Raw genomic sequence first — 25,908 nt, 5'->3', positions numbered from 1 at the left:
ATGTTATATTAGGCAAAGTGGTCACTACGAAGAAAAAGAAAAAAATGTTGTAATTAAAAATGTGAAACTACTAGGGTAATGCATCAAGATATTTGTTTAGTTCGTGTATAATGTATTTACATGAAGCTGAAATGCAAAATGAAGATGTTTTCATATTCAGCAAAGCGGACAATACTCAAAAAAAAAAAAAAAAAAAAAAAAAAAGATCGTATCTTTTAATGAGTTCGTGGAGCGGAAGCTGCGTCTTTCAGGCGAGCGTTCACTTCCGGTCACCCGCTCACCCGCCCCTCCGGTCACCCGTGTTTTGGGCCGGTGGTTTCTCTGTGTGGATATTTCTGTGATCGGAGCCGCTCCTGCGTTACTGAGAGCTCAGCACAGCGCTCAACTTACGTGCACAGCCGCCTCGAGAGCGCGCCGCTAGCGTCCGTTAGCATTTACCTGTTTACGGCAGTAAAACCACTCCTGATGGACTGACAACGGTGAGATTTTACCTCCTCATTGCCTCATAGAAACACTAGCATGAAATTAGCACTTAAGTGTGTGCAGTGCACGGAGAAAACAGTCTTATATTAGTGTGATAGCGACTCTGTGTTTGTGTAGCTAATGCATTAGCCGGAGTGAGGTAAACTCATTATAATAATGCAGGTGTTCGCTACGGTGTTATTGTTAGGATTGCACGCGCCAGATATGAGCTTTAAAGTCGTTGTAATGTTGTGTTGTTTGTCTTGTGCTTAAGTGAAGATGTGGTTTGTCTTTGTTTTGAAATTGCTAATGCTAATGCTAGAGAAATAAACCCAAATGAAGGTCTTCGAGTGAAGCCATCACTAATTGCAAGGTTAATAATGTTCTTGGTGTTGTGTAATGGATATTTAAGAGTTACAGTGTGGTCAGTCTGCAGTGAAACTCCTCTCTGTGTTTCTGAAGGCACCTCACACCAATATCTGACATCTCATTAGAAGTGTCAGGAGTTATCATAAAGTGTCAGTGTTGTTTCACTGTGCGCTCTTTGACTGGCTGATATGTTATGTTATATATGTTATTATTCGGTAAAGAAACGTTGTGTGTATGTCGAAGTATCATAGTATTACAATTTGATATTACCATTCCTATACCATGGTATCTCCTCAGTAGTTTTATAAGGCTGGTTATTGTTGCAGTACACATTAAACAGAGTCTCCTCATAATATAACTCAGTCACTGTTTCCTGGTGTCTTGCTTTATCGCGTATTATGAAATACTGTATGAAGTTATTTAGCATTTACTGTTGAGGAGCAAATGCCGTCAACGTATCGGTATCGGACGATATATGTTCATTTTTAATGTTATCGTTATCGATAAGAAAATTTGGCCGATATTTAAGCCGATAAATAATGTGTTATTTCCTTCAGATGCGCACTTTTCCACATGATGGGTTTGAATTGCTTGACATATGATTGGAATCACTTCAAAAAGGAAAATGCAGCAAGTCTGTCATATAGGCTACATAAAATAATAATGAGAACATTGTAATTGTGTGTTTGGGACGTGGATTTGAATGGTGGTGAGACTTTTGTTTTTGTTATCAGGCTCTCAAAAATTATATAAAAATTTGGATTTAGATTTATCGGCCCATATATCGGTTATCGGCATTCAAATATAAAGAATTATCGGTTATCGGCCAAATCGGTGCATCCCTAACTGCCATTCATGCATACAAAATATTAAATTTTTAGATATCAAGAAATGATATCTTAGGTTTTGTTCAGACTGCAGGTAAATGTAGACCAAATGCGTGACGTATTTCTATCGCACTTTTGCGCATGTGGGTCAGTCCGGGACCACGATCTGTTCACACTGGAATCTGATATTGGCCACATTGTCCCCCTGTGGTGCTTTTAATGTTGTTTATATGTCTATGTGGTGTTTTTTAATGTGCTTTAAGACAAACCATGTATAAAACAAGTCATATTTTCTGCTTAAAACTGCAGTGAACCAAAGACAGTCTCAAAAACACGCTTTGAAACCACTGGTGTTTCTGACGTCACAAACTACCTTGTAACCAATCAGATCACCGTGTGATCGTCAGCGAGTGGATCTCTGAGCTGAGTGAGTGAGTGGAGGCGGGGCTCATTTGCATATTCATAGAACCGCATGAGGCAAGGGTGTCGAGTTACATTCAAGCTATTTTAAGGCATGAAGATTTTATTTTCAAGGGAAAAAAAACGTTTAAATGTGTCATTTTGGTGATCAAAGATGAGTTTTAAGGGATAAAATTGACTACAGGGGGACTTTAAAACAACAAGTTGTCCTCTGACTTCACTACTGCTGGTTGTAATTTGCACTTAATTTGCATAAAGTTGCATAAACTCATCTCAACTTTGTCGTGTCACTGGACACGCCTACATCCAGTGGCCAACAGTCACTGTTGCTCGTGCCGCTGGGAGTTTCCCGCTCTTTGTTGAAATGAATGGGATCGTGTAGGGGTGTGCGATCCCAGTCGACTCCCGAACTCCCACTATAGGAGTTGATGGAATCAGCCGAATTTAGTGTCGACATCACCTTGTAATGATGAACTGTCAACATTGTTACCTGTTGCGCTACCTACATTTACCGAGGTAAAAGACATGAGAAACAGCCGTGGTTAAATATGTCAGAATTAAATAAATGAGAAAGACGGTATTCTTTCATTAATCTCGTTATAATGGTCGTATGATGGCGCTAAACGCACACAAACAGAAAAGCTGCTTGGACAGGAGAGTTTAAGATACTAAAAATAAAAAATACAGACAATATGGTATTACTTGATGTTTTTGTTCTTGGAGTTTTTATTGATTTATTGTTAGTGTAATAATTTTGATCAAACATTAGCCTATGTTTGCATGGAAATCCTTATATTTATTGCATTAATATAAAATATAAAATACAAAGCTGACGTGGAGGTTTGTATAATTACAAACTATAGTCATTATGACTGTTATTTATTGTAAAGTATTGTAAAGTAAGCTACATGCAGGATAGAACTATGTGACCGTTGTTTCTGCGACACCTCCTTCTCTCTGATGCACAGTGTAATACGTCTGTGTACGAAATTAGAGCGAATCCGGCCACAGCAAAATAGTCATCAACGAGGGTCGATTCCTCGCTGGAAGTGTGAACTGGACTTTATGCTCACCAAGACTGCATTTATTTGATCTAAAATACAGTAAAAACAGTAATATTGTGAAGTATTATTACGTAAGAGAATGGGATAATACACATCCAGCCGGTTGTTATCTCAGAATAAACCCTGACAGGGTGATCAGGAGCCCGACGTGAGGAGTCTTGCAGGCCGGATATACGCTATCCTGCTTATCACACAGATACTTTCACATAAGTAAATAATTAGACATGAAATATTGCTCGCGGAGAGAGCAGTTTCTAGGGCGGCAAGTTCAAACTAGACGGACATTATACGGTGTACAGTCACACCACTTATTACACGGCATTTCGCCACATAAATAATTAAGGGGATGAGAGATATTGATTTCAGATTAAACTGTTTTAAAATCGTACCTGTTTGTTGTCTTATAATCCAACAGTGTACAAGTGTGCGTTTGTATGAAACAAGAGAGCGAGTCCACGATACAGGATGGCATAATTAAATAACTGTACAATATTTTTTATATTTTATTAGCTCACCAAATGCAAAACTTCCACTAAGAAAAACCGTTCCTAGCGAGCGTATAGCGCTCCTGACTTCAGAGACCCGGATGAGCCTGTGTTTCTGTTTTCAGCCGTTGTTATCTGGGATTAACACACCGCTGGGTGCCGCAATTGACCAATCAGAATCAAGTATTCTACAGAGCCGTGTAATAAGAACTATTTAAAATAACTTCTATTTGAATATATTGTAAAATGTAATTTATGCCTGTGATCAAAGCTGTATTTTCAGCATCATTACTCCAGTCTTCAGTGTCACATGATCCTTCAGAAATCATCCTAATATGATGATTCTCTAAATCCCTCCTCTCCGAGAGGCTGCCCTGCTCTGATTGGTCAGACGGTCCAGTCTGTTGTGATTGGTCTACTCTGCTCTGATTGGTCAGGCGACCCAGTCTGTTGTGATTGGTCTACTCTGCTCTGATTGGTCAGGCGACCCAGTCTGTTGTGATTGGTCTACTCTGCTCTGATTGGTCAGGCGACCCAGTCTGTTGTGATTGGTCTACTCTGCTCTGATTGGTCAGGCAGCCCAGTCTGTTTTGATTGGTCTACTCTGCTCTGATTGGTCAGATGGTTCAGTCTGTTGTGATTGGTCTACTCTGCTCTGATTGGTCAGATGGCCCAGTCTGTTGTGATTTGTCTACTCTGCTCTGATTGGTCAGATGGTTCAGTCTGTTGTGATTGGTCTACTCTACTCTGATTGGTCAGGCGACCCAGTCTGTTGTGATTGGTCTACTCTGCTCTGATTGGTCAGGCAGCCCAGTCTGTTTTGATTGGTCTACTCTGCTCTGATTGGTCAGATGGTTCAGTCTGTTGTGATTGGTCTACTCTGCTCTGATTGGTCAGATGGCCCAGTCTGTTGTGATTGGTCTACTCTGCTCTGATTGGTCAGATGGTTCAGTCTGTTGTGATTGGTCTACTCTGCTCTGATTGGTCAGGCAGCCCAGTCTGTTTTGATTGGTCTACTCTGCTCTGATTGGTCAGATGGTTCAGTCTGTTGTGATTGGTCTACTCTGCTCTGATTGGTCAGGCGGCCCAGTCTGTTGGGATTGTTCCACCGCTTACAGCACATGTCGGAAGCTACACACTAGGCTTTGCTACGATAGTCGGTGTTGGCGGTGTTCTGTTCAGAAGCTACACCGGTTACATCACTTGCCCCATCGTCGATGCAAATATATTAATTGATTTATTTTTAAATAAAATAATTTAGTTCAGTTAGAGAACAGACACTACAATTATAAAACTGAACGTGTCTGCTTAATAAATCGTGAGCTGAACGAGAGTCGCAGCAGGAGTCAGATTTCATGACAAAATGATGGCGGAATATTTGGTGTCAAAGCGAAATGTAAAAGCGCCTATTTAAGCGAGTTTGTCATTGTAATGTTTTGTTGTTGTGCTTTTCATTAAGAATAATAGGCTCATGAACTCACCATTCAAGCAATCCGCCCCCGAATTGGCGCTAATTTGAAAGCGAAAGTAAAATACGCAAAATATATACATCATTAATTAATCATACTTGCAGGATGTGATTCTGAGGAGCAAGTTGGTCTAAATAAACTGGGTACTGACCCATCGAGCAAGCGTTGGGCGAATCCCTTGTTGAACTCAGAGATTTGAGAAGCAGTCGTCAGTAAAATGTTGTGTTGAGCTCAGGGGCCGGTTTCACTAAGATAGACTTTGACTATGGCTTAGATATAGTAGATAGTCAGACTTCAGATAGACATCTAAATCAGACCGTTGCACAAAGCACTGAAGACTCTGACTATCTTAAGTAGGACTACACTGCAATGCATTCTGGGTAAAATAAGACACTTGTTTTCAAAACAAAAAACATGGCGGATCGAGTAAGCGCATTCAGCCGCTCAGTGCAGTTTACCCCAGCGGAAAACGTGTTTGTTGGAGGAGTATAACAGTTACAAGGACATTTTACTTGGGAAATTTAGTGGAGAATGTAGTAACAAGAAGAAATGTGTAAATTATTAGCCATTTTCCCTTTTCTTTTGGCAGTTTGTATGTATCTGATTGTTACTGGTTTGGTCAGGCGGCCCAGATTGCCAAGGTAACAGAGTCTTAGACCTAAGTTAGCCTGGGGGTAAGAGGTGTCTATTTTTTTTTTGGTCTAAATTAAGTCAGTCTTTATTTTTGTGAAACAGTCTAACTTGCATTAGACTAGTCTATGAGCAAATTTTAGACTTGTCTAACACTATAGGTCTAGAATAGCTTTGTGAAACCGGCCCCTGGTCAAGTTGTTCGCGGGCGGACAACGCACAATGCAAATGTCTTATCTAGTGACGTGGAACCGTAACGCAGTGGGATTCGAATTCCGGATGACTTCAGATCGGTTCAGAGTCGATTCTTTCTTTTGGGAGACAATAACTTTATTTATCGTGCACTTTTGACTTTACAACTTTGCAGAACGTTTACATTCACAGACAGCTTTATTTACACTGCATGAAAGGGAATATTCGAAAAACCATAATAGGGGTACTTTAAATATTTTCATATATTTTTTGTGGGAACAGTGATAATTATTTTTTGGATTTTTTGATGAATAGGAAGATCAAAACAACAGCATTTACACATGATAGATAATCGTAGAACCGTAGTGTATTCACGGTCTAAGGAAAGTATATTATTTATCTTGATGGTTTCCTCCTCATGGATGGTGACAGACCTTGTTGTTTCTCTCCCAGCAGTGTCTCAGTCTCCAGAGGCCACACAGCTCTTTTGGTGAAGGGCTATGGCGCATCAGCACGGCTCGTCTGAGCTCTCCCGAGGCGTCTCGCTCGCGGATCACGACTCCGGAGTGGAAGATGGAGACGACGGCTCCCGCAGCCCCACCACAAACTCCACTATCTATGTTGCTTTCACAGGGAACATGAATGATGAGGACTTTCAGCAGAAGCTGGACACCATCTTAAACGGGATGCCTGATATGCTCTTACTAGGTCAAGATTTGGCTTGAAACTTTGATTAATATTAATGTTCATGAGAACGATGCATTTCTACTGGAAAATTGGAAACACTTTACAATAAGGTGCATTAGTTAACATTTGAAGAGTTCAGATGCAAAAGCCTCTAAGTGCCATCTGAAATTTTCTTCTAGAATGATCATTTTTATCAAGCTTGTATGTTTATGTTCAGTTATTTCACTTTAATGGCAATGAAAATGACTTATTAATTGTCATTAAAGTGAAATTACTGAACCTAAATATACAAGCTTGATAAAAATGATCATTCTAGAAGAAAATTTCAGATGGCACTTAGAGGCTTTTGCATCTGAACTCTTCAAATGTTAACTACCTTAGTTAACATGAACTAATAATGAAGTGCACTTCTACAGCATTTATTAATCTTAGTTAATATTAATTTCAAACATTTACTAACACATTAAAATCAAAGGTTGTATTTGTTAACATTAGTTAATGCACTGTGAACTAACATGAATAAACTATGAACAACTGGATTTTTATTAACTAACAGTAACAAAGATTAATAAATACTGTAACAAATGTATAGCTTATTGTTAGGTCATGTTAGTTAATACATTTACTAATGTTAAAGCTACACTGTGTGATAATTTCCCCCATCTAGCGGTGAAATTGTATATAACTACCCAGTGAATATTAGTTTCTGTTCCTTTCAATTTCGAGGGCGTTTTAACTCCTACGGTGGCCGTATTATTCCAAGATTAACATGGCTTCCAGTTCGACTTAGTCCAATTGCGCCTTTAAAACTATTCATCACCTGTGATCCGTCGCAGCACAGATTTATGTTACAAGGTAAACAATATTTTTCCACCATTGACGTGAGGAAAAGTAACGCAAGTTATACTAGAGGTCGTTCTGGCGTTATGCACAACCATGCTATGGTTAGACAAGCAACTATAATACACAAATAGGCTGGATTACCTGCCGAGAAGAAAGCAGGCAACTTTGGCGTCCGTTTTAAAATCTTTGCTCCTCATGAGCTCTTTCCATCTGGGAAAAGTTACTCCAATATTGACTTTGGTCTTGCTGATTTGCCTGTCGCGTTGATGTTTTAATTCTCTCTTTCGCTTCCTTGGCGACTCTGCTACAAGTCCTCGAAAATAGGCGTGATCCTCCATCAGCAATCTTTCAAATCTGCCAGCAGTCGCGAGTAATCTCACCCTCGCATTCGTCTCTGTGTCACTGAGTGTAAAGCGCGAAAGGCGAAGCTTGAATTTACAGGTATGTCCCTCTTTGGCTAATGTAGTTTCAAGATGGAGGGGCAACATGGCGACCGGCATTCAAACCCCTCACCCGTATGCAGGCCTACTTTCAATGGCAGATTATAAACTTAACGAGAATACTTTATTACTTGAAAGAAGTAAATATACATTAATGAGCACATATATTTTTGAAAGAACGAAGTGTTTTTTGCTAAGAATCAACTAAAAAAATTACACAGTGTAGCTTTAAAGGATTAGTTCACTTTCAAAACATGTTTTGCTGATAATTTACTCACCCCGATGTCATCCAAGATATCCATGAACATTTCAGGATTTTTCTACACAGAATGGACTTCAATGGCAACCAACGATTCCAATGTTCAAGGAAGGTTCAAATGCCCGTCTTGTACCATCTCTGAGATGCGTCACGTATTACGTCATCACGTTGGAAAGGTCACGTGTCACGTCATCTAAGTTATTTGTCTGTGTTCTCCGGTTCAAAAAGGAGGGAAGGGTGAAAAATGTCATCTCATTTTCTCCTCCAGCTTCAAAATCGTGACATCCTTGTTTTAACTTATTATTATTATTATTTTTATTTTCGTGACCTTTCCAACGTGATGACGTAATGCGTGACGCATCTCAGAGATGGTACAAGACGGGCATTTGTGGTTAAAAAGTATATATATATTTAATTTTTTTAGCAAATGACCGATCGTTTCGCTAGATAAGACTCTTATTTCTCGACTGGGATCGTGTCGAGACTTTGAAGCTGCATTGAGACGGACATTTGAACCTTCTTTGAACATTGGTATCGTTGGTTGCCATTGAAGTCCATTCTGTGTAGAAAAATCCAGGAATGTTTTCCTCAAAAACCTTAATTTCTTTTCGACTGAAGAAAGAAAGACATGGATATCTTGGATGACATCGGGGTGAATAAATTATCAGAAAAAATGTTTTGAAAGTGAACTAATCCTTCAACTAATGAACCTTGTTGTAAAGTGTTACCAGAAAATTATATTTTTTAGAGTTTATACATTTGATTTAAATGCTGTTTGTTTAAAAAATATAAAGTTTCATGCTGTCTTTGCTCAGTGTTTAGTATGTGCAGTTTAGGACTCTTTAGGTTCCTTTTCATGAAATGGCTTGACAAGTGCAGTTTTATTTCTTGTATTGTTGTATTACAAAGCTAACAGACATAGACTAAAAGACCCAAACTCCAGTTTTGTTTTCATGGGGTCTTTAAGCTTTTTTCCCATCTCTGTTGGCTTATATTGCTCTTGTCCTCCACTTTGTGTCTCATGAAGGTACGAAGAAGCTGGAGCCTGAGCGCGTGGAGCCGTGGAACAGTGTGCGTGTCACGTTCAACATCCCCAGAGAGGCGGCCGAGCGACTGCGACTCCTGGCTCAAAACAACCAGCAGCAGCTGCGCGACCTGGGCATCCTCTCTGTGCAGATTGAAGGTACATTTGGCTCATCCAAACCACTTGCAATTAGGGTTGGGCGATATGGCCAAAAAAAAAATCACGATAATTTTTTTAATATCAGTCGATATCGATAATTATCACGATAAAAGTCAAATCTTTATTTCTTTCAAGTTTAAAGGCAGATTTTTGCTCCTAAGTGAAAGTTGTAGAAACCAGAGCGTTAATTGTGGTTTTAAACTACTCTTTATTGCCAGAACATATCATGACAAAAACTTGCCAAACTGGTGAACATTTCACAAATCTGAGGTAGAACATTCAAACATTTGTCATTTTTCCTTAACAAAATAAATATCTTTATTGGACAATTCATTTCTTAGTTTCTGCATGTGCTAATTTTTATTTGGTAAAATGTAATATTCTGACTGTTTGAGTTTTATTAAACTTAACCATTGGTCATCCAGTATCATGCATTTAGATCATGATAACCTCACTATCATGGCAAAATGTAACTTTATGGTTTCTATGGTATTTGTATGAAAAACAGTAGCCTAAATACATTATTAAATACTGTAATTATATTCCATCAGTCCTTTAATACATCGTCTACATTAATAATGTAATACAATTCAATATGTATATCCCACATTTCATGGTTCAGTTAATATTACTAGGCTAACGTCACAGTAAATCCATGGTAAATGATGGGAATTTGTAGACGGAAAAGCCTTCTGCGCACAGTGTTTCTCCTGTTTGTCAGCGCTGTTTCATCTGCCTTTAAACTGGTTTAAATCACTGAGATGTTTGTGTTCTTCACTGAATTCAAGCGCTTCTCACTGGATCTCGTGACGAGAGCGATCAGAGTAAACGCATCTGCTCTAGTGAGCTCGCGCTGCGCTGCCGTTTGGACTTATAAACACGGATAAAGGGTCCGTGTGGCGCGCGGTTCAAATGAGTTTCGTTCCGCTTTTGGCGCATAAACATTATCGAACATTTATCGACCTCTTGATATCGTTTTATCGAGAAAAATTATATCGCGATAATTATCGTTATCGTTTCATCGCCCAGCCCTACTTGCAATGCATCTTTGACTTTATTAGTGCTTTGTATTTTTGTAATAGAGGGTATGCACTGACGTCACTTTCCCGGCGGATCACGCCCCCCTCAGGCGGACTGAGTGGCAAAAGAGCTGCTGCGTGACTGGATTTGATAGAGGAAAATGCGAGTAAAACAAACGATTATCGGTTTAAACTAAAGGTTGGACTCGATATAGTGTACCTTACCTCTTACCACAGATACAGTGATCCATGGATATTGACATGCAGCCAGGATTCGTGTTTCCTGACATTTATATGTGCCTGATTTCCACGCCGGGGAAATGCATAAAGCAAATTTGCCTGTGAACACTTTATATAAATACAATATAGGAAGGTCTAAATCCATGTGACCACTCATCAATGTTATATATATCGTCATATCGTCCAGCCCTAAAACCTGTATATTTATTTAAAAACATCCAATTATGCAGAATATACGATGGTAAATATTTAATTGATGAGTTGCCAATACCATATATAACAATACAATATCTAGGGTGTGATTTTACCCCTAAATTCAGCATATGGACACAAAAACACCTTTCGCTGCCTGGAGTCCAGCTGTTTCTATGAATTGCTGCAATTTATTTGCTTCTCTGTTCTGTAGCTTTTGGAAGTCTGTAAAAATATACCTCAGATTTCTTGTCAAATCTAGTTGTATAGTCAATCTCAAAGCTCTTTCCCGTTTTAGATGTGTTTTGTGTGTTTTTCGCGGCATTCGCGCTTAAAACAAATCCTGCCGCTCAGTCTTTTTGCCACTTACCGCAGTCACTCCGGCTGACAGTGGCGTCACATGCATTATTACGTTATTATGACGTCTACTTATAAGTGTGATTTCAGCATATGTTCTACAATCAGCAAATGTGTTGATTCGTCTGACGGGTTCATACAGGTGAAGGTGCTATCAACGTTGCGGTTGGGCAGATCCGAAATCAAGAAGTAAGGGTTAACGGACCCCTCGGTGCACCTGGTCAGATGAGGATGGATGTTGGCTTCCCCATGCAGCAGGGCCAGGGTAATTATGCACAAGAGTTTAGCTCAAGCCCTAATCAGACACGCCTGAACAAACTAATCTAGGTCTTCAGGATGACTTAACTTTCATTAGGCACATGTAAGCTGAAGAAATGCTTGTTTTTCAGCTGGAATGCGAATGAATAACCCTTCGGTGTCCATGATGCCCCCTGGGGCTAACATGGCACCACAGGGAATGGTACCCAATAGTGGTGGACAGATGCAACCAAGAGCACCAAGACCACCTTCACAGACAGGTAATGCTTTAAACGTCCACAAGACATTTGTTAATTCAGTGATATGACTCCTGTTTTTAAGCTCCACACGGCCCTACTGCGACTGACCTGATCAGGCCTGGTTCTGCTAAAGTGTGCACCCTCAACTAAAACTAGTAATAGCATATTTTTAGTGGGTCACAAACAACCCAGTGCGTATATGGGTTTGTTTTTTGGAGAGCGTCAACGGTTTCCATTTACAACGAATTTTGCAGTGTTGAGCAATGTAGCCAATCACAGACATATCTGTTGTTTCTTGAGACACAATGGCCAATCCAAGGTGTTTTAGTTAGTCAGAATACAGCAAAATTAGCATAAATGGCACGAAAATTCGAGATATGGGCGCAAAAAAAAAGTGCCTTTACTAGTTCTTGTTTTTAATATTTATAATACATGATATAGTTAAGCAATAAGCGATGTTGATTTTACAAACAATTGTTTCAAACTAAGTCAGAGCTGAGCCGCTGTGCATCGCCGAGCAAAAGCGGTGTTTCGTTGATTAATGAATCTGCCTTTTGAACGAATCAAGTGAGTCAATGTTTTAATGACCCATTCAAATATCGCACTGTAATGGGAAGGGTAGTTCCTGAATTTGCTCCTAACAAGAAATGCAAGCATATTTGTAATTTAATTTGTAATGTAATTTTTCAAGCTGAATTTAAGTTTTAGTACATGCATCAAATTAACTTTGGAGGTTTGTGCTTCACATGAGCTTTTGTCACTATATTATATTGAAATCAGGCATACTGAAGAAATTGAAGCAACTGTGAAGTTTTATTTTTATGTCTCCTAATTTAATGATGATAAGAATTTAAACCACACTTAACTAAAGTTTCAAGCCGTAGTGCAACTGTTGGTTTACAGGAGAGTAGGCGCTCCTCCTCTGTTGCCAGATCACCTAAGACAGATATTAATCAAATTTAAAAGTAAAAGTTGAGGTGATTTGTGGGTTAAAGGTCGCTATGCAAAGCAACAAAAAAGGGTTATTAACAGGGATGTAGTTCTCATTTTACCTTTCAAAATCTGTCACCTTTCTTTTTCAGACACAATGGATCCCATGCTGTCAGGGCTGGCCTTACAGCAACAGCAACAACAACTCCAGCATCCTCAAGTGGGACATGTTCCACTCGGCAACTTAGGCCCACAGGGACATCACATACAAGCCATGCAAGCAAATCGACAGTTAAATCCAGCAGCCCTACAGCAACTTCAACAACAACAACAACAACAGCAGCAGCAGCACCAACAGCAGCAGGTTCAGCTGGCTCAACTAAGTGGTGCACGTGGTCCTTTCAACCCCTCTAACCAGATGCCTGTACCCCCTGGCTGGAACCAGTTGCCCTCTGGTGTTCTCCAACCACCACCTGTCCAGGGTCCCATGGGGCCAGGTTGGAGGAAAGCCCCCCCACAGCCACAAATGGGGCAGCGTCCACCCTCTTTGGCATCGGTTCAGACGCCCAATCATCCACCACCACCATATCCATTTGGAAGCCAGCAGGCTGGACAGGTTTTCAATACAATGACACCACTTCAGTTGCAGCAACAACAGCAGCAACAGCAGCAGCAGACAGGGGTAAACCAGTTTGCCACCCCTCAGCCCAAAGGCCCTCAGGGAGCACCAGGTGTAGTCGTCTCAAGAGCACCTCCTCCTCTGCCCCCTTCCTCTGCCGCGCAAGGCAATCTTGCAGCTAAGTCCCCTGGGTCGTCGTCATCTCCTTTCCAACAGGGCTCACCTGGAACTCCTCCAATGATGGGACAGGGACAGGGGCAACTTGGTCCACGTCCCACAACCCCCCAGGGGTTCCCACAAGGTGTTGGGTCTCCAGGGAGAGCTGTGATGGGACAGCCAGGAAACATTCAGCCAGGCTTTATGGGCATTCCTCAACATGGACAGGTTTCTCAAGGTGGAATGGGAGGTATGTCTTTAGCTGTTTAATGTAAAAGTGATATTATATTCAGGGTTTGTACGAGGTAATTTGACTTTTTGAAATTTGAAGTCCTGGAAAACCCTTGAAAACAGCCATATTTACGAAGAGGTACTTAAAGTGCTTGACTTATTTAAATACAATATGTATGAATTTTTTTTTTCCGAAAAAACAAAAATGCAATCTTTTCACACAAAATTAACACTGCAGCCCGCCTGTTAAACCCCCATCAGACCTTTCCTCGATACAAAGTACGTCAACATTATTATATAAAATATTCTTTATTGAACAATAATAGCCATTATAAACTTTGTATTTAATATATATTATTAAATGCGTTGTAAGTTGTATTTTGGATACCTTTTATATCTGTAATTTCACTTTAAAAAATCCTTAAAACATACTGAAGATATTGTTTGATAAGTGCGATCTCTGATTGTAGTCCTTGAAAATCCAAAAAGTAGTGCTTGAAAAGTCCTTGAAAGTCCCGCAATTTCATTTTACAGTATCTGTATGAACCCTGTAAATTGTTATTTAGCCTATTTGGCTGCTTGTATTTGAATTTATATAACTTTTGCAGGTATGCCCAAACGAATGCCAATGGGGTTCCCAAATGCTCCTGTTAATCATAACTTTGCACAAGGACAGGTTACTACCACTGGAGCAGGTAGTACACCCCAATTACAAAATAATCAGAGCGTTGCAAACACTGGTAAGATGTGCACATGTAAAGTGTATTGTTTTAATTAAGCTTTTGTTCTATTGAAATTTGAAGTTATGCCCACTATCTATCTATACAACTTTAATTAGTTTTCAACACCTCTGAAAATCTTTCCATAGGTGTCCAGTCTTCAGCCTCAGGGCCAAACCACATGCAGTCAAATCCCCTTCAAGGTGCTGTAATGACCCACCACACTGGCATGCCAGCACAACCCCCAGGCACCCCCTCAGGAGGAAGTATGGGGCAACCTCAGCAAGGGCTTCCGGCTCAAATGATGGGTGTACCGCAGACCCAACATCAAACACAGGCAGTGGTTTCCTCACAGAGTCAACTTGTACAAAGCCAAACAGGAGGCCAGACTGTCCTGTCCAGGCCAGTGAATACCGGGCAACGAGGAATGACTCCTCCCAAGCAAATGATGCCACCACAGGGTCAAGGGATCATGCAAAACCAAAACCAACACAGTGGAGGACCGGGACACCAGGCATTATTGCTTCAGCAGCAACAGCAACAACAACAGCAGCAACAACAGCAGCAAAATGCTATGATGGAGCACATTGTAGCTAGTCAGATACAGAGGCCAAAAGGTCAGCCTGGGGTAATGCCAGGCCAGATGATGAGAGGTCCTTCACCCAATATTCAAGGTAATCTGCCACAGTTTCAATCTCAGATGGGTCAGCAACAGATGACTCCGCAACAGCATCAGCAACAACAACAATTGGCTCATTTGCAACAACAGCAGCAACAATTACAGCAACAGCAGCTACAGCAACAACAGTTACAACAGCAGCAACTACAACTGCAACATCAACAGCCACAACAGTCACAAATGCAACAACAGCAGCTACAGCAACAACAACAGCTACAGCAGCAACCCCATCAGCAAATGGTACAACAACAGTCTCAACAAATTCCAATTAATGGCAACCCCAACCAAGCATTGGGAATTCATGGGCCTCAAATGCGACTTCCAGGAAATCACCATTTAGTACAGCAACAGCTTCAGCAAAAGCAACAACAACAACAACAGCAGGTGATGCTGCAGCAGCAGCAACAGGCTGGTCAGCAGCATCAACATCAGCTTGGAGATACAAGTGGAAATCCTGATATCGGCCAACAGATGGTTCCAGACCTGCAGAATCAGCAACAACAGCAGGGCATGTTGGGCTCTCAACATTTACAGGTTGGCAATGGCCATTTTCCTGGTCATGGCATGCCCTTCAATCCTCAGTTTGCTGGTCAGCTGCAAATTGGAGGCCCATGTGGGCAAGCAGGGGGATTTCCAGTAAACAAGGATGTGACATTAACCAGTCCCTTGTTAGTAAATCTTCTCCAAAGTGATATTTCTGCCAGCCAGTTTGGTCCTGGTGGGAAGCAAGGAGCAGGTGGGGTTGCTGCTAACCAGGCTAAACCTAAGAAGAAAAAACCTCCTCGTAAGAAAAAACCAAAAGTAGGAGAAGGACAACAGTCTGCTGATGGTCTGTGGTAAGGGCTTTTTAACCTTTGATTTTTACACTGGAGCAGAGTAAATGACACTGTTGCAAATAACTACAATGTTTATCTATCTCTGTCTTAGTGGTCTGGATTCAGTGCCTCATGGAATGGAGGAAGTAGAGATGCAAGGGCTGGGTAGTGATCAAGGGGCCGGCCTTGACTCTAACTCCAAACTCTCTGAATTTGCAAATCGACCAGGTAAATAATCAGATCTCTCTTGTTCGATGATTGATTGTTTTTAATCAATCGTTGTGCAACTAGGGATGCACCGATATCAGTATTGGTATCGGGCCCGATACTGTGCTCTTGTACTCGTACTCGTACTCAAAAAAGAAAAAAAAAATTCTGATACCAACAACTGATACCAGGCAGCGTGTGCACAGTGTTTGTGTCCAGACAAAGAAACACAACAGAGAGAATAATGGGGATAAAAAAAAGATGTCTGTGGAGTAAATTTATCTAATTAGTGGAATATTAAACAAAATAGAGGTGCGCGAGCTGATAAGCGAAAAACGTGCTGTGGATTGAGTGCGCAACGACACAGTTGGCAAACTTGTGAGCTTGCCAAACGCATCCCTTTTTCACAGACATCAGTGGAAAGTTTGCAGTTCAGTCAGATGTCAATGGCAAAGAAAGTAAAACGAGGCATGTAGCTTATTATTAATGTTAACTGGAGAGAGAGAGAGAGAGAGAGAGAGAGAGAGAGCGCAGACATCTTTGATTGCTCTTGATTGCCGATCGTTCACCCAGCACACGTGTCATTTGGATTAAAAATAAATCATATATACAAGTAAAACATGAACTGCTTTGAGATTTATGTATAACCAGTGGTTCCCTATATCATTACAGGACGTTTACAAGTCAAGAAGAAAACCCGCGTCTTAGTGTTTGCTGCTGTCTCAGACGACGCGCGAATACTGAATTGAATTCTCTTTTACGTCTTACGCTTGTACGGACAAATTCACACAAAATTATGTAAAAACGTCAGTCTTGGCGAGTATCCCAGTAAACATAGTCTGTTATATCTCAAGTGAACGTAGACAGTATATTCACATGGGGTCTGTGCATTCGGTCGTAAAGGGAGAGCAGCCTAATAAACCTGCTGCTGTGTTGTAATGTTAATCCAACAAAGGACAAAGAAATCACTCACTGCTCTAAATTGAATAACTTTATAAAGATCCATCTATGTTTTATTTATACAGTAATGAATATGCAGTGTTATTTCAGAATTTCTGTACCTGAAAAATCTTTGTTCTGTTGTATTTATTTGTGGTATTTGTAATTTGATCATTTTTTCTTTTTTAATCACTGACTGAACTTGTCTTTAATAATGTTTTAAATTTACATTAATTAGGCTAGTAGTTTTGCTGTAGTACCAAAATTGGAATAGAGTTGTGTCTAAACTTTTGATCTACGGACCCAATCCTCAGCGCTGAGCCTTCTGGAGCAGCTCTAAATATGTGCTGTGCTATTAAATGAAAGATTAAATATGATAGAGCAATAGAATGAACAGTGAAAGTAACAGAAGCTCATACAATACATTTTAGCAGGCTTAATTAAGCATGAAAATAACTGAAATATATATTAGCTGAACAAATTAAGCCAACTAATATGATTTATATTCTTTTGGTTTCTCTACCCAATACATTTAAAAATTACAAAGGCAGTGAAGATACAGGTATCGGTACTCTGTATCGGCTAGTACCAAAAATGAAAGTATCGGACTCGTTCTGGAAAAGGTGTTTTTGGTGCATCCCTATACATGACACTTTTTATTTACTTGCATTTTATTTTTAGGTCAGCCTGGTCAGTCTGGAGATCAAAGGGTATTACAGCAAATGCCAATGCAGTTCATGCCCCCACAACAGCAGCAACAGATGCAGCAATTGCAACAGCAGCAGCAAATGCAACAGCAGCAGCAGTTACAACAGCAGCAGCAACAAATGCAGCAGCAACAGATGCAACAGCAACAGATGCAACAACAGCATCAACAAATTCAACAGCAGCAAATGCAACAGCAGCAAATGCAAATGCAGAGTATGCAGGGTCCTCAAGGCCAAGCTGGAACATCACAAGCACCCCATCATGTCCAGACTCAGATTCATTCTTCACAACAGTCAATGCAGATGCAACAACAACAACAACAACAACAGCCGCCTCAACACCTCCAACAACAACTGCAGTCACAGCCACAACAACAACAGACGCAACAGCAACAACATCAGCAGCAGCAGCAACAACAAATGATGATGCTGCTTAAAATGCAACAAGAAGCTAAGAATCGAATGCCACTACAGCAAGGTGGGCACATGCCAAAGGGTTTAGTCAATCCCAATGATCCATCTCAGAGAATGCCTGTATCGCAGCCGGGCAACATGCCTGTAATGATTGATCTTCAAGGGCATGGAGGCGTTCCACCTTCTCCTGATAAAGCCAGAGGCATGCCACTCATGGTGAATCCATCTCTCACTGGGGCAGCGAGAAGGACACCCCTTTCAGAGGTTGGACAACCAACACCACCAGAGGAAACTCCTGGAAACCATAGCTTGCAGGACCGGGGACCTCTTGAAATTGGTCAACAGTCAGGAAATGGCAATCAACCAATGATTCCCAACCAAGGTCCTAATACTCATTTAATGAAATCTGTGCCTTTATCAGTGCCCCACCAGCCAGGAGCAAGTCCTCAACAGCAGTCTCAGCAAGTGGCAGCAATGGCTAGCTCACATAATATTCACTTTCCCAGTGCTCCTCCAACTTCCCAAAGTTCCCGCCCTAAAACCCCTAACCGAGCCAGTCCCCGACCATATCACCACCCTTTAACTCCAACCAACCGTCCACCTAGTACTGAACCCTCTGAAATAAATCTGTCCCCTGAGAGACTGAATGCCTCTATTGCTGGTCTTTTCCCTCCAAAAATTAACATTCCTCTGCCACCGCGGCAGCCAAACCTTAATCGAGGCTTTGATCAGCAAGGTCTTAACCCAACCACCCTTAAAGCAATTGGTCAGGCTCCACCAAGCTTAGCAACTATTCCAGTCAACAATAATACCAGTGGCAACAACAATGGCCCACAGTCTTATCCGTCAGGTGGTGGCATAGTAAGCTCTGGAGGAAAACAAGACAAACAGACTGGTGTTGGGCAAGCTAAAAGGGCTAGTCCCAGTAATAGTCGACGATCCAGCCCTGCTTCAAATAAAAAAGCTGCCACTCCAAGCCCAGGAAGACAGAAGGGTGCCAAAACTTCCCTGACAGCACCTCCACATCAGCAGCAAATCATGGTTAGTCCACAGAACATGATGGTTAGTCCCAACTCAGTGCTCCCAACTACCTCTGCATCTTTACCATCAGCAGGACCTGGAGAATCAACACAGAGTTTAAATTCTGTGCAAACCCAACCTGGCAGTGCTGATTCAGTCAGAGATGGCCAGCCAGAGCAGCATCAGCCAGTTCAGTTAAGAGAGCAGTCTGCACCTAAAATGGCAAGCCCTCGGGTGCCGTCTCAGGAACCCAGACGGCAAGAGCCTAACAATTTGGTTGAACAGCGTGCTGAAGATAAACAACCACCTCGGGCTACACCACAACATGACCTTAGCTCTGCTGTATCACCAGCATTTAGAGATGCTCCAACGTCTCTGAATCAACTATTGGACAATACAGGTTCCCAATCTTTGTCAATGAAATCTCAAAATATTCCTCAAGTGGGTGGAGAGCCTGTGCAGAAATTGAGCCCTCATGCTCCCCTAGCTCAGGAGAACCAAACCAATCCTGTTGTTACACAGAGCACAAATATTGGCACAAGTGAAACGGATCAAAAACCTAAATCTGCTGCAGTATCAAGTCCAAATTTTGTTCCCAGTAGCAGTGCAAACATGCAGTCTGTCAGTGCTGTATCAAGCGTTAGTTCAAACCAAGCTGTGCTGTTAAGCCTCACTTCAATTCCCAACCCTTCAGTAAGTTCGAGTCACAATCTTATACCCATCTCAAATCCATCTCAAACAGTCTTGCAAAGGCCCATCTCATCAGCACCAACTCAACAAAACCAGATCACAGTCTATGTAACCTCCAATCCCATTAGCTCTGCTACCAACACTGCTTCTGTAGTTCCTTCAGCTATTGTTTCCAAGGTACTGGCAGTTCCCAATAAAAACATAAGACCTCCAGATATTCGTCATCAAAATCCTGCACAATCGCGTCCACAGTACATCACAGGACCTGTGTATTCCATATTTCAAGCTACGTCTGTACCGTCAAGCACTAACGTCATGTCTCAGCCTGTCACAATGGTTGGTCCCATAGTTTCTGCCAATATCCATCTTACTCCTACCTCTGTGTCAACTACATCGCCCTCTGCACCAGCATCAACACCTATGCAGACAAGCTCACCCGCCGTCAGTATAGCTGCTACTCAGCAGAGCCGCACTGTCATTGGGCAGCTTCAAGTTCAAGTACCTTTAAGCCAGGCTTCCTCTGTTAGTGTCGTACCACCAACTCAACAGCCAAGTCCTGGTGTCTCTGATGCCAGTGGCTCGAAACCTAGTCCTGCTGGGCAGTCATCCTTACATTCTGGCATGTCCTCACCCTTTCAACAGCGTTTAGCCTCTCCACCTGCTTGCTCTAGCCCAGGGGCAACAGCTGTTTCCCGCAGAAGTCCCCTCTCACCAACAACAGTCTTAGCCAAAAGCAGTTCAGTCCAGACTGTTGTAAGCAAAAATACTGCTCTCACCGTCTCTTCAAGCAGTGACAATGATAAAAAAGTGCGAACCCCTGCCACTCAGTTAGGAAAAACTGTGGATGTTGCCACAACACATGCGTCTTGTGTGGTTACATCTGAAACGGTTTCTGCACTCCAGCCTTCTGCTCCAGTGGCTGTTCCAGCTGCTGTTCCAGCTGCTCAAATATCTCCGCAATCTGCACTTCCTCCAAAAGTGTCTTCTCCTGAACCGGTGCCCTCACCTTCTCCAGTCCTTACTTCGACACCAACGTCTAATATGCCACCGCCAGCCTCTACCTCTGGAGTGCTTCACATGTCCAGTCCTGTTGCTAATTCTTCGCCACCCTCTAGTTTGCCTACAGTTTCAGTTGCTGCATCTGCTCCAGGACCTTCCACTACATCTTCTGGCTCCTCCACAGCAACATCCCCTCAAATCTCTGTGGAACAGCAGCCTTCTTCACTGGTGGAGACTAGTGTACCCGACTCCGCTGAAACCAAAGAAGCAATTGTTGATGCTTCTAGCGTCTCAGGTAACTGCTTGACGATAATACAGGTAATTTCATTAGTTGTCTAGTCAAACATGAATGATTTTTTAATTCTTAGTTATTCTTTATTTTATTTAACGTAAACTATACAGCTCACCCTGAAGCTGCACAAGAAGACCAAGCTTCATGTGACCAAGCTGGTAAAGACTTTATTTTTTATATAAAATCTGTTTTTACCCATGCAAATGAAAGTCAGGCAAATGGCAGTAATACTGTATGTGAACTACCTTGAGCCCAAAGTATGCTTCAGGTTTTAAGCATACGATTAGCGTATGCATACGGCTGAACGTATAGTCTTTCAAAGTACACTCCATCTGATAGTGTGCACGAACACCATACACTGTAAAAAAAGATGGACGACGCACATTCACTGTCTTCCATTGTAGAAAAGTGAAACCGCCAATGTCCCAATTTGGTGAAGCCGCCAATGTCCCAATTTGGCGCTGACATCTTGTGCTGATTTGGGACCTGATTCTGAGCAGTAGTGAGCGGGAAGTAAAGCCGTGATATCAAGGTCCCGCCCACACTCCTGCAGAAACGGTTTGGACAGTTTACTGCAGAGCAAATCATTAAGTAGGTGTGAAATAAACAGTTTTGGAAATGTAGAAATTAAAGTTGAAGCTACAATCTCCTCTCGAAAATTCCCAAAAAAGTCATTTGGTGCTTCAGTGACTACTTCGCTCAGATAAGCTGTCAGTCACACAGCTGTCAATCATGACGTCACATTCCCATTTTTATAGCATCAAATAACTAACTACAACCAAACTTATTTAAAAAAAAAACCCGAACACCTAAACTTACATCAGCGTGATAAAAACGACAGAAAATGACACGTCATTTTGCCTCACGTCCCATTAGACTATGTGGAGAGGGCGGGGTTTATGACCTATACTGGAACCAACCACCTGGGGGCGATCGAGACACTTTGTGCGGTACGCTTGGTGATCACATGCACACTAGGGGTTGACTTTAATGCTCTTTCATACACGCTTTAAGCTTGATGACTAATTGCTGATCATGGCCTATAGAGGGCAAAACAGGATAAGAAATCTTTTGAAGTTAAATCGGTTAAAATGACAAATAAATGCATACTCTGTGAGCACTTCATTAGATATGTTTGATTATACCATCTGGATGCTCAAAATTGAGTGTGTGAATGCACGTATTACACAGCCTATTGTACAGGTAAGTTAATCGCCGTTCTAAACTGTTGTCGCATAACGCACACACACAGACAGTAGCACGCATATCGCAGTCAGATCGCGCGCACACAGAATCATTCAGTAGCGCAGAAATGTATTGTAAACTCTGTTCTGTGATTTATCAATAAAATAGCTTAGAAACTGAAAGGTTCTAGCATATATTTCTTAGTAACCAAAACCCACAGCTTCACTATTAGTAGAGAGACACTGCCGGGTAGAATTAATTCACACGCAATCGCTCTCTCACTAATGCATGCATGTAAATGTAATGTGTACTGAGCTGCTTTATCTATTTCTGATTTAGAACGAGCAGAAATCTGTGAGAAATATATTGACCCAAAGACAAAAGAACTGATAAAATAAGCTGTTATGTAGGAGCGCTGTGTCAAATGCCATAGCTGTGCACAAGGCAACCTGCGTTCAAGTCTCAGCTCGAGGTTCAGGCTTATTTGGTCATCAATGATGCATCAGCGACTAGTCGACGTCGACTCGACTTTCATCACATAAAAAATCTGAAGTTGTTCAACCCCTAATGCATACTAGACAGTTTCTTCTTTGTCCAGTGTCTGCGAGTGTGAGTACTGATGATGAAATTTCCATCATGTGCACTGTATACATGCTCTAGTCAGCTCACACAAAAACTGAAGTATACTTTAGGCTTTAGCGTATGCTAATCTAATTAAAGATTATGTAATCAAGACTGGATCCAGTCCTAGACCAAAATCATTTCTTGTATTCCGAACTAATGCTTTTTGCTCCGCTTTCTAACAGCTTGACTCAGACAAACTCCCAGGGATGTAGCCTGAAGTTGACATAGAGAAAATACAATTCACAATCAGTGTTTAACAAAAAACTAATTTCAGTTCTCTCTATTTACAGGTCAAGGGGTTACTACCACTGCAGCAGAACAAGGGTAAGGCAATGTGTAATTCTCGTTCGTCATTAATACGCTATAAACTTGTTAAGCATCATGTGTGAAGTCTGTCTTGCAATGTCTTTTTTCACCTTTATTTTCATTATTCTTTACCTGAATTTTAACATGAATATGTTTTATACTTTTGTTGATTCAGTGTTTCAATCAAAGAGTAATTGTATTGGTTAATCTGAATAAGCTCACCTCATGACACTAATAATCATGGAATGATTCATGAAATCATTCTTTTATTTGATCTGTACTCAAAATATGGGCAAGGAGAAAAAAATGTTGTTCAGCATCAAAGCAGTTTACCGCTGTTTTTCCACTTCTATAACAGATGGGCAAAGAAAAGAAAGACGCCCGTCAACTTAGCCCCAAGGTATGTATATACCAGACCTGTAGATTCAGATTCCCTGCACGGGGCAGCGTGGCCATTTCAGTAAATATGGTCATGAACAGGACGGACGTTATCTGTGGTAGATGAGGAAAAACAGCAAGTATGAATTCCTCAGTTGTACAGGGGACAGATGTGGTAACTTTCTTCATTGAGAACAGTTGATTTCCAAACGCAAAGAAAATTAGAGTGCATATAGCATACAAGTTGACTGTACGACTGCAAACTGACCGTGCTCTGTGAACGTTTCGGTTGATTTCTTAACCCCACTGCCCTTCTTCCTTCTCCAGGGATACAAGAGCCACCACTGAGAAAGCAAAAGGTCCTAGTCGACGAAGCTCACGAACAGACAAGGAACCTGAGGAGGAAGCATCCGACAACGGACAGAGGAAAAGAGCTGCTAGGCCAGGGTCAGCCTCATCTAACATAGGAAAAGGTACAGGTTAGCACTCTAGTCAACTAAATGGAAATGAGGATTTCTCCTAGTCGGTTACTTGAGTGCTCATGGTTTGTATAATAGCATACAAGTTGCATACAATATATAAAAAGAATATTAAAATAACTTGGAAAGTAACTCTACAGCCTTGCCTCATTTAGTATATGCAGTTCTATGAATATGCAAATGAGCCCCGCCTCCACTCACTCACTCAGCTCAGAGATCCACTCGTTGACGATCACACGTTGATCTGATTGGTTACAAGGTAGTTTGTGACGTCAGAAACACCAGCGATTTCAAAGCGTGTTTTTGAGACTGTCTTTGGTTCACTGCAGTTTTAAGGAGAAAATACTCAGCAATGGTGTCGACTTATGAATTTACACATGGTTTGTCTTAAAGCATATTAAAAACACCACACAGACACACAAACTATATTAAAAGCTTGATTTTCACCAAAACTTTAAACAGTTTTATTGCACACCTTCCAGCCAATCAGAATCGATTATTCAGATGGACTATGGTATAAGCAACATTAGCCTCTTTGTACAACATTTCAACAGTGTAAACAATAACAGATCTGTACTTACACCACTTAGATCTTTAATCAACCGCTTCAGAATAGTTTATTATAGTATGAGACACGGTTCATGTAGTGTGTTCGCGGTCACATACTCTCTTTGGTCTCGGTCATGGCTCATGTTAAGATAAACAGGCGTGTTGTGAAGAATGCATGCGCTCCAGTACTCGATGGCTTCCTACAGCGCCGACTAGTGGTGAAGTAGTGCATGATTCTTTTATATAAAAGAGTTGCAAAATATAAGTGTGTATAGAAAAAGCAATAATTTGATAATACTAGATTAAATTGCTCCAGTAATGGATGTTCCTCTCTGTAATGTTTTGACGGTATGTCCAGCATAAGATGTTTCGGCTAGGAGAAAGCATCACATGACCTGTTAGCACTAGTGCCTGATTGAGATGTGTCTAATCTACCTTTTCTTTCCACCCTCTTTCAAGAATCAAACACTGGAGCCAGTCCCACCCAGGCAAAACGAAGGAAGTCAAAGTAATCATGAATAAACCTGTGAATTGTACATTATTTTTTTTTGTTCTCTGAACTTGTTTTATCTGCTGTTTTTCCCTTTTGGTCTTGAGCAAGATAACCATGTACAGAAGTTTTCTCTCTTTCTTTTTTTAATCATGATACTGTATTTTGTCCCTGGCTACTAGATGAGATGATGTTTAGAATTGTGTATGATGTGTTTGTATGTCTTTGTTTTGGTGTGACTTTTTTATTATTATTATTATTATTATTAATATTGATCAATTCTAGATTAATCGTGTGATGCAGACTAAGAATAGAAGAATCATGTCTGTAGTATCACAATATAATAATGTGACAGAATCAGAATTTGTACTTCCCCACCATGACTTATATGATGAATTAACTGTATTTCAATACTGTCAGCACCAATGTTCACCCATTTAGCCCCCGGATCACATGCATTAAACTATTTTTACAAGTGTACATCTGACTTGTTTTTGTCTCTAGACGAGCATGCTGCTAATAGAAGCTCCCTCTCAAATTGTGATGTTTTTAATACAAAAGTACCATAAGTTTCATTTAATTTACTAGAAATGGCAGCAAACTTAAATTAGAACAGGTTTAAAGACAAGACTGGGAAAGTTCAAAATTGAATGCTAGCGTGCATACTCATTAATTGCCACACACCCTCATTATGTGCTTCAGTCTGTGACTACCAGAAAGCTGCTAATTTATGTGATTTATATGCTGAAGTCTAATCAAATAATAGTCAGAAATAGATTGTGGATAATGGTTCTGATTCATTCATCACACAGGAAATGGAAGTTAATATGCAATGAATTTCTTGA

General features: G+C 41.0%; 1 protein-coding gene and 1 long non-coding RNA gene across 6 annotated transcripts in view; one reads left to right on the top strand and one right to left on the bottom strand.

Annotated features, from left to right (window-relative positions):
• LOC307145408 overlaps positions 1-25,908 on the bottom strand; it is a 1,105,317-nt gene that overhangs the window by 297,990 nt on the left and 781,419 nt on the right. The gene's annotated exons all lie outside the window — the stretch shown is intronic.
• On the top strand, positions 366-25,542 carry ncoa6 (nuclear receptor coactivator 6). Of its 5 annotated transcripts, none has more exons than XM_079848096.1 (15): positions 366-479; positions 6,372-6,626; positions 9,175-9,330; positions 11,281-11,403; positions 11,528-11,656; positions 12,718-13,590; positions 14,180-14,311; positions 14,440-15,805; positions 15,897-16,012; positions 17,612-21,055; positions 21,163-21,210; positions 23,152-23,185; positions 23,526-23,567; positions 23,873-24,018; positions 25,033-25,542. In XM_079848096.1, exons 2-15 carry the CDS (start codon positions 6,419-6,421, stop codon positions 25,083-25,085), a joined length of 6,870 nt encoding a protein of 2,289 aa, XP_079704222.1. In that variant the 5' UTR covers positions 366-479; positions 6,372-6,418; the 3' UTR covers positions 25,086-25,542. The 5 variants fall into 5 exon arrangements, with proteins under 5 accessions (XP_079704222.1, XP_079704224.1, XP_079704220.1 ...); XM_079848098.1 differs by having other exon boundaries at positions 14,180-14,266; positions 23,873-24,024; positions 25,033-25,234; XM_079848094.1 differs by having other exon boundaries at positions 23,873-24,024; positions 25,033-25,234.

The sequence above is a fragment of the Squalius cephalus genome, assembly GCF_949319135.1.
Source record: "Squalius cephalus genome assembly, chromosome: 18".
NCBI classification, from domain to species: Eukaryota; Metazoa; Chordata; class Actinopteri; order Cypriniformes; family Leuciscidae; genus Squalius; species Squalius cephalus.
This window is presented reverse-complemented; position numbering and strand designations above follow the sequence as displayed.

Bases quoted from the DNA above. Each gene is read 5' to 3' on its own strand.
- ncoa6 (XM_079848094.1), top strand. From the start codon at position 6,419: ATGGCGCATCAGCACGGCTCGTCTGAGCTCTCCCGAGGCGTCTCGCTC. The intron at 16,013-17,611 runs GTAAATAATCAG...TTTTATTTTTAG, and splicing joins TGAATTTGCAAATCGACCAG to GTCAGCCTGGTCAGTCTGGA. The intron at 24,025-25,032 runs GTTAGCACTCTA...CCCTCTTTCAAG, and splicing joins TAACATAGGAAAAGGTACAG to AATCAAACACTGGAGCCAGT.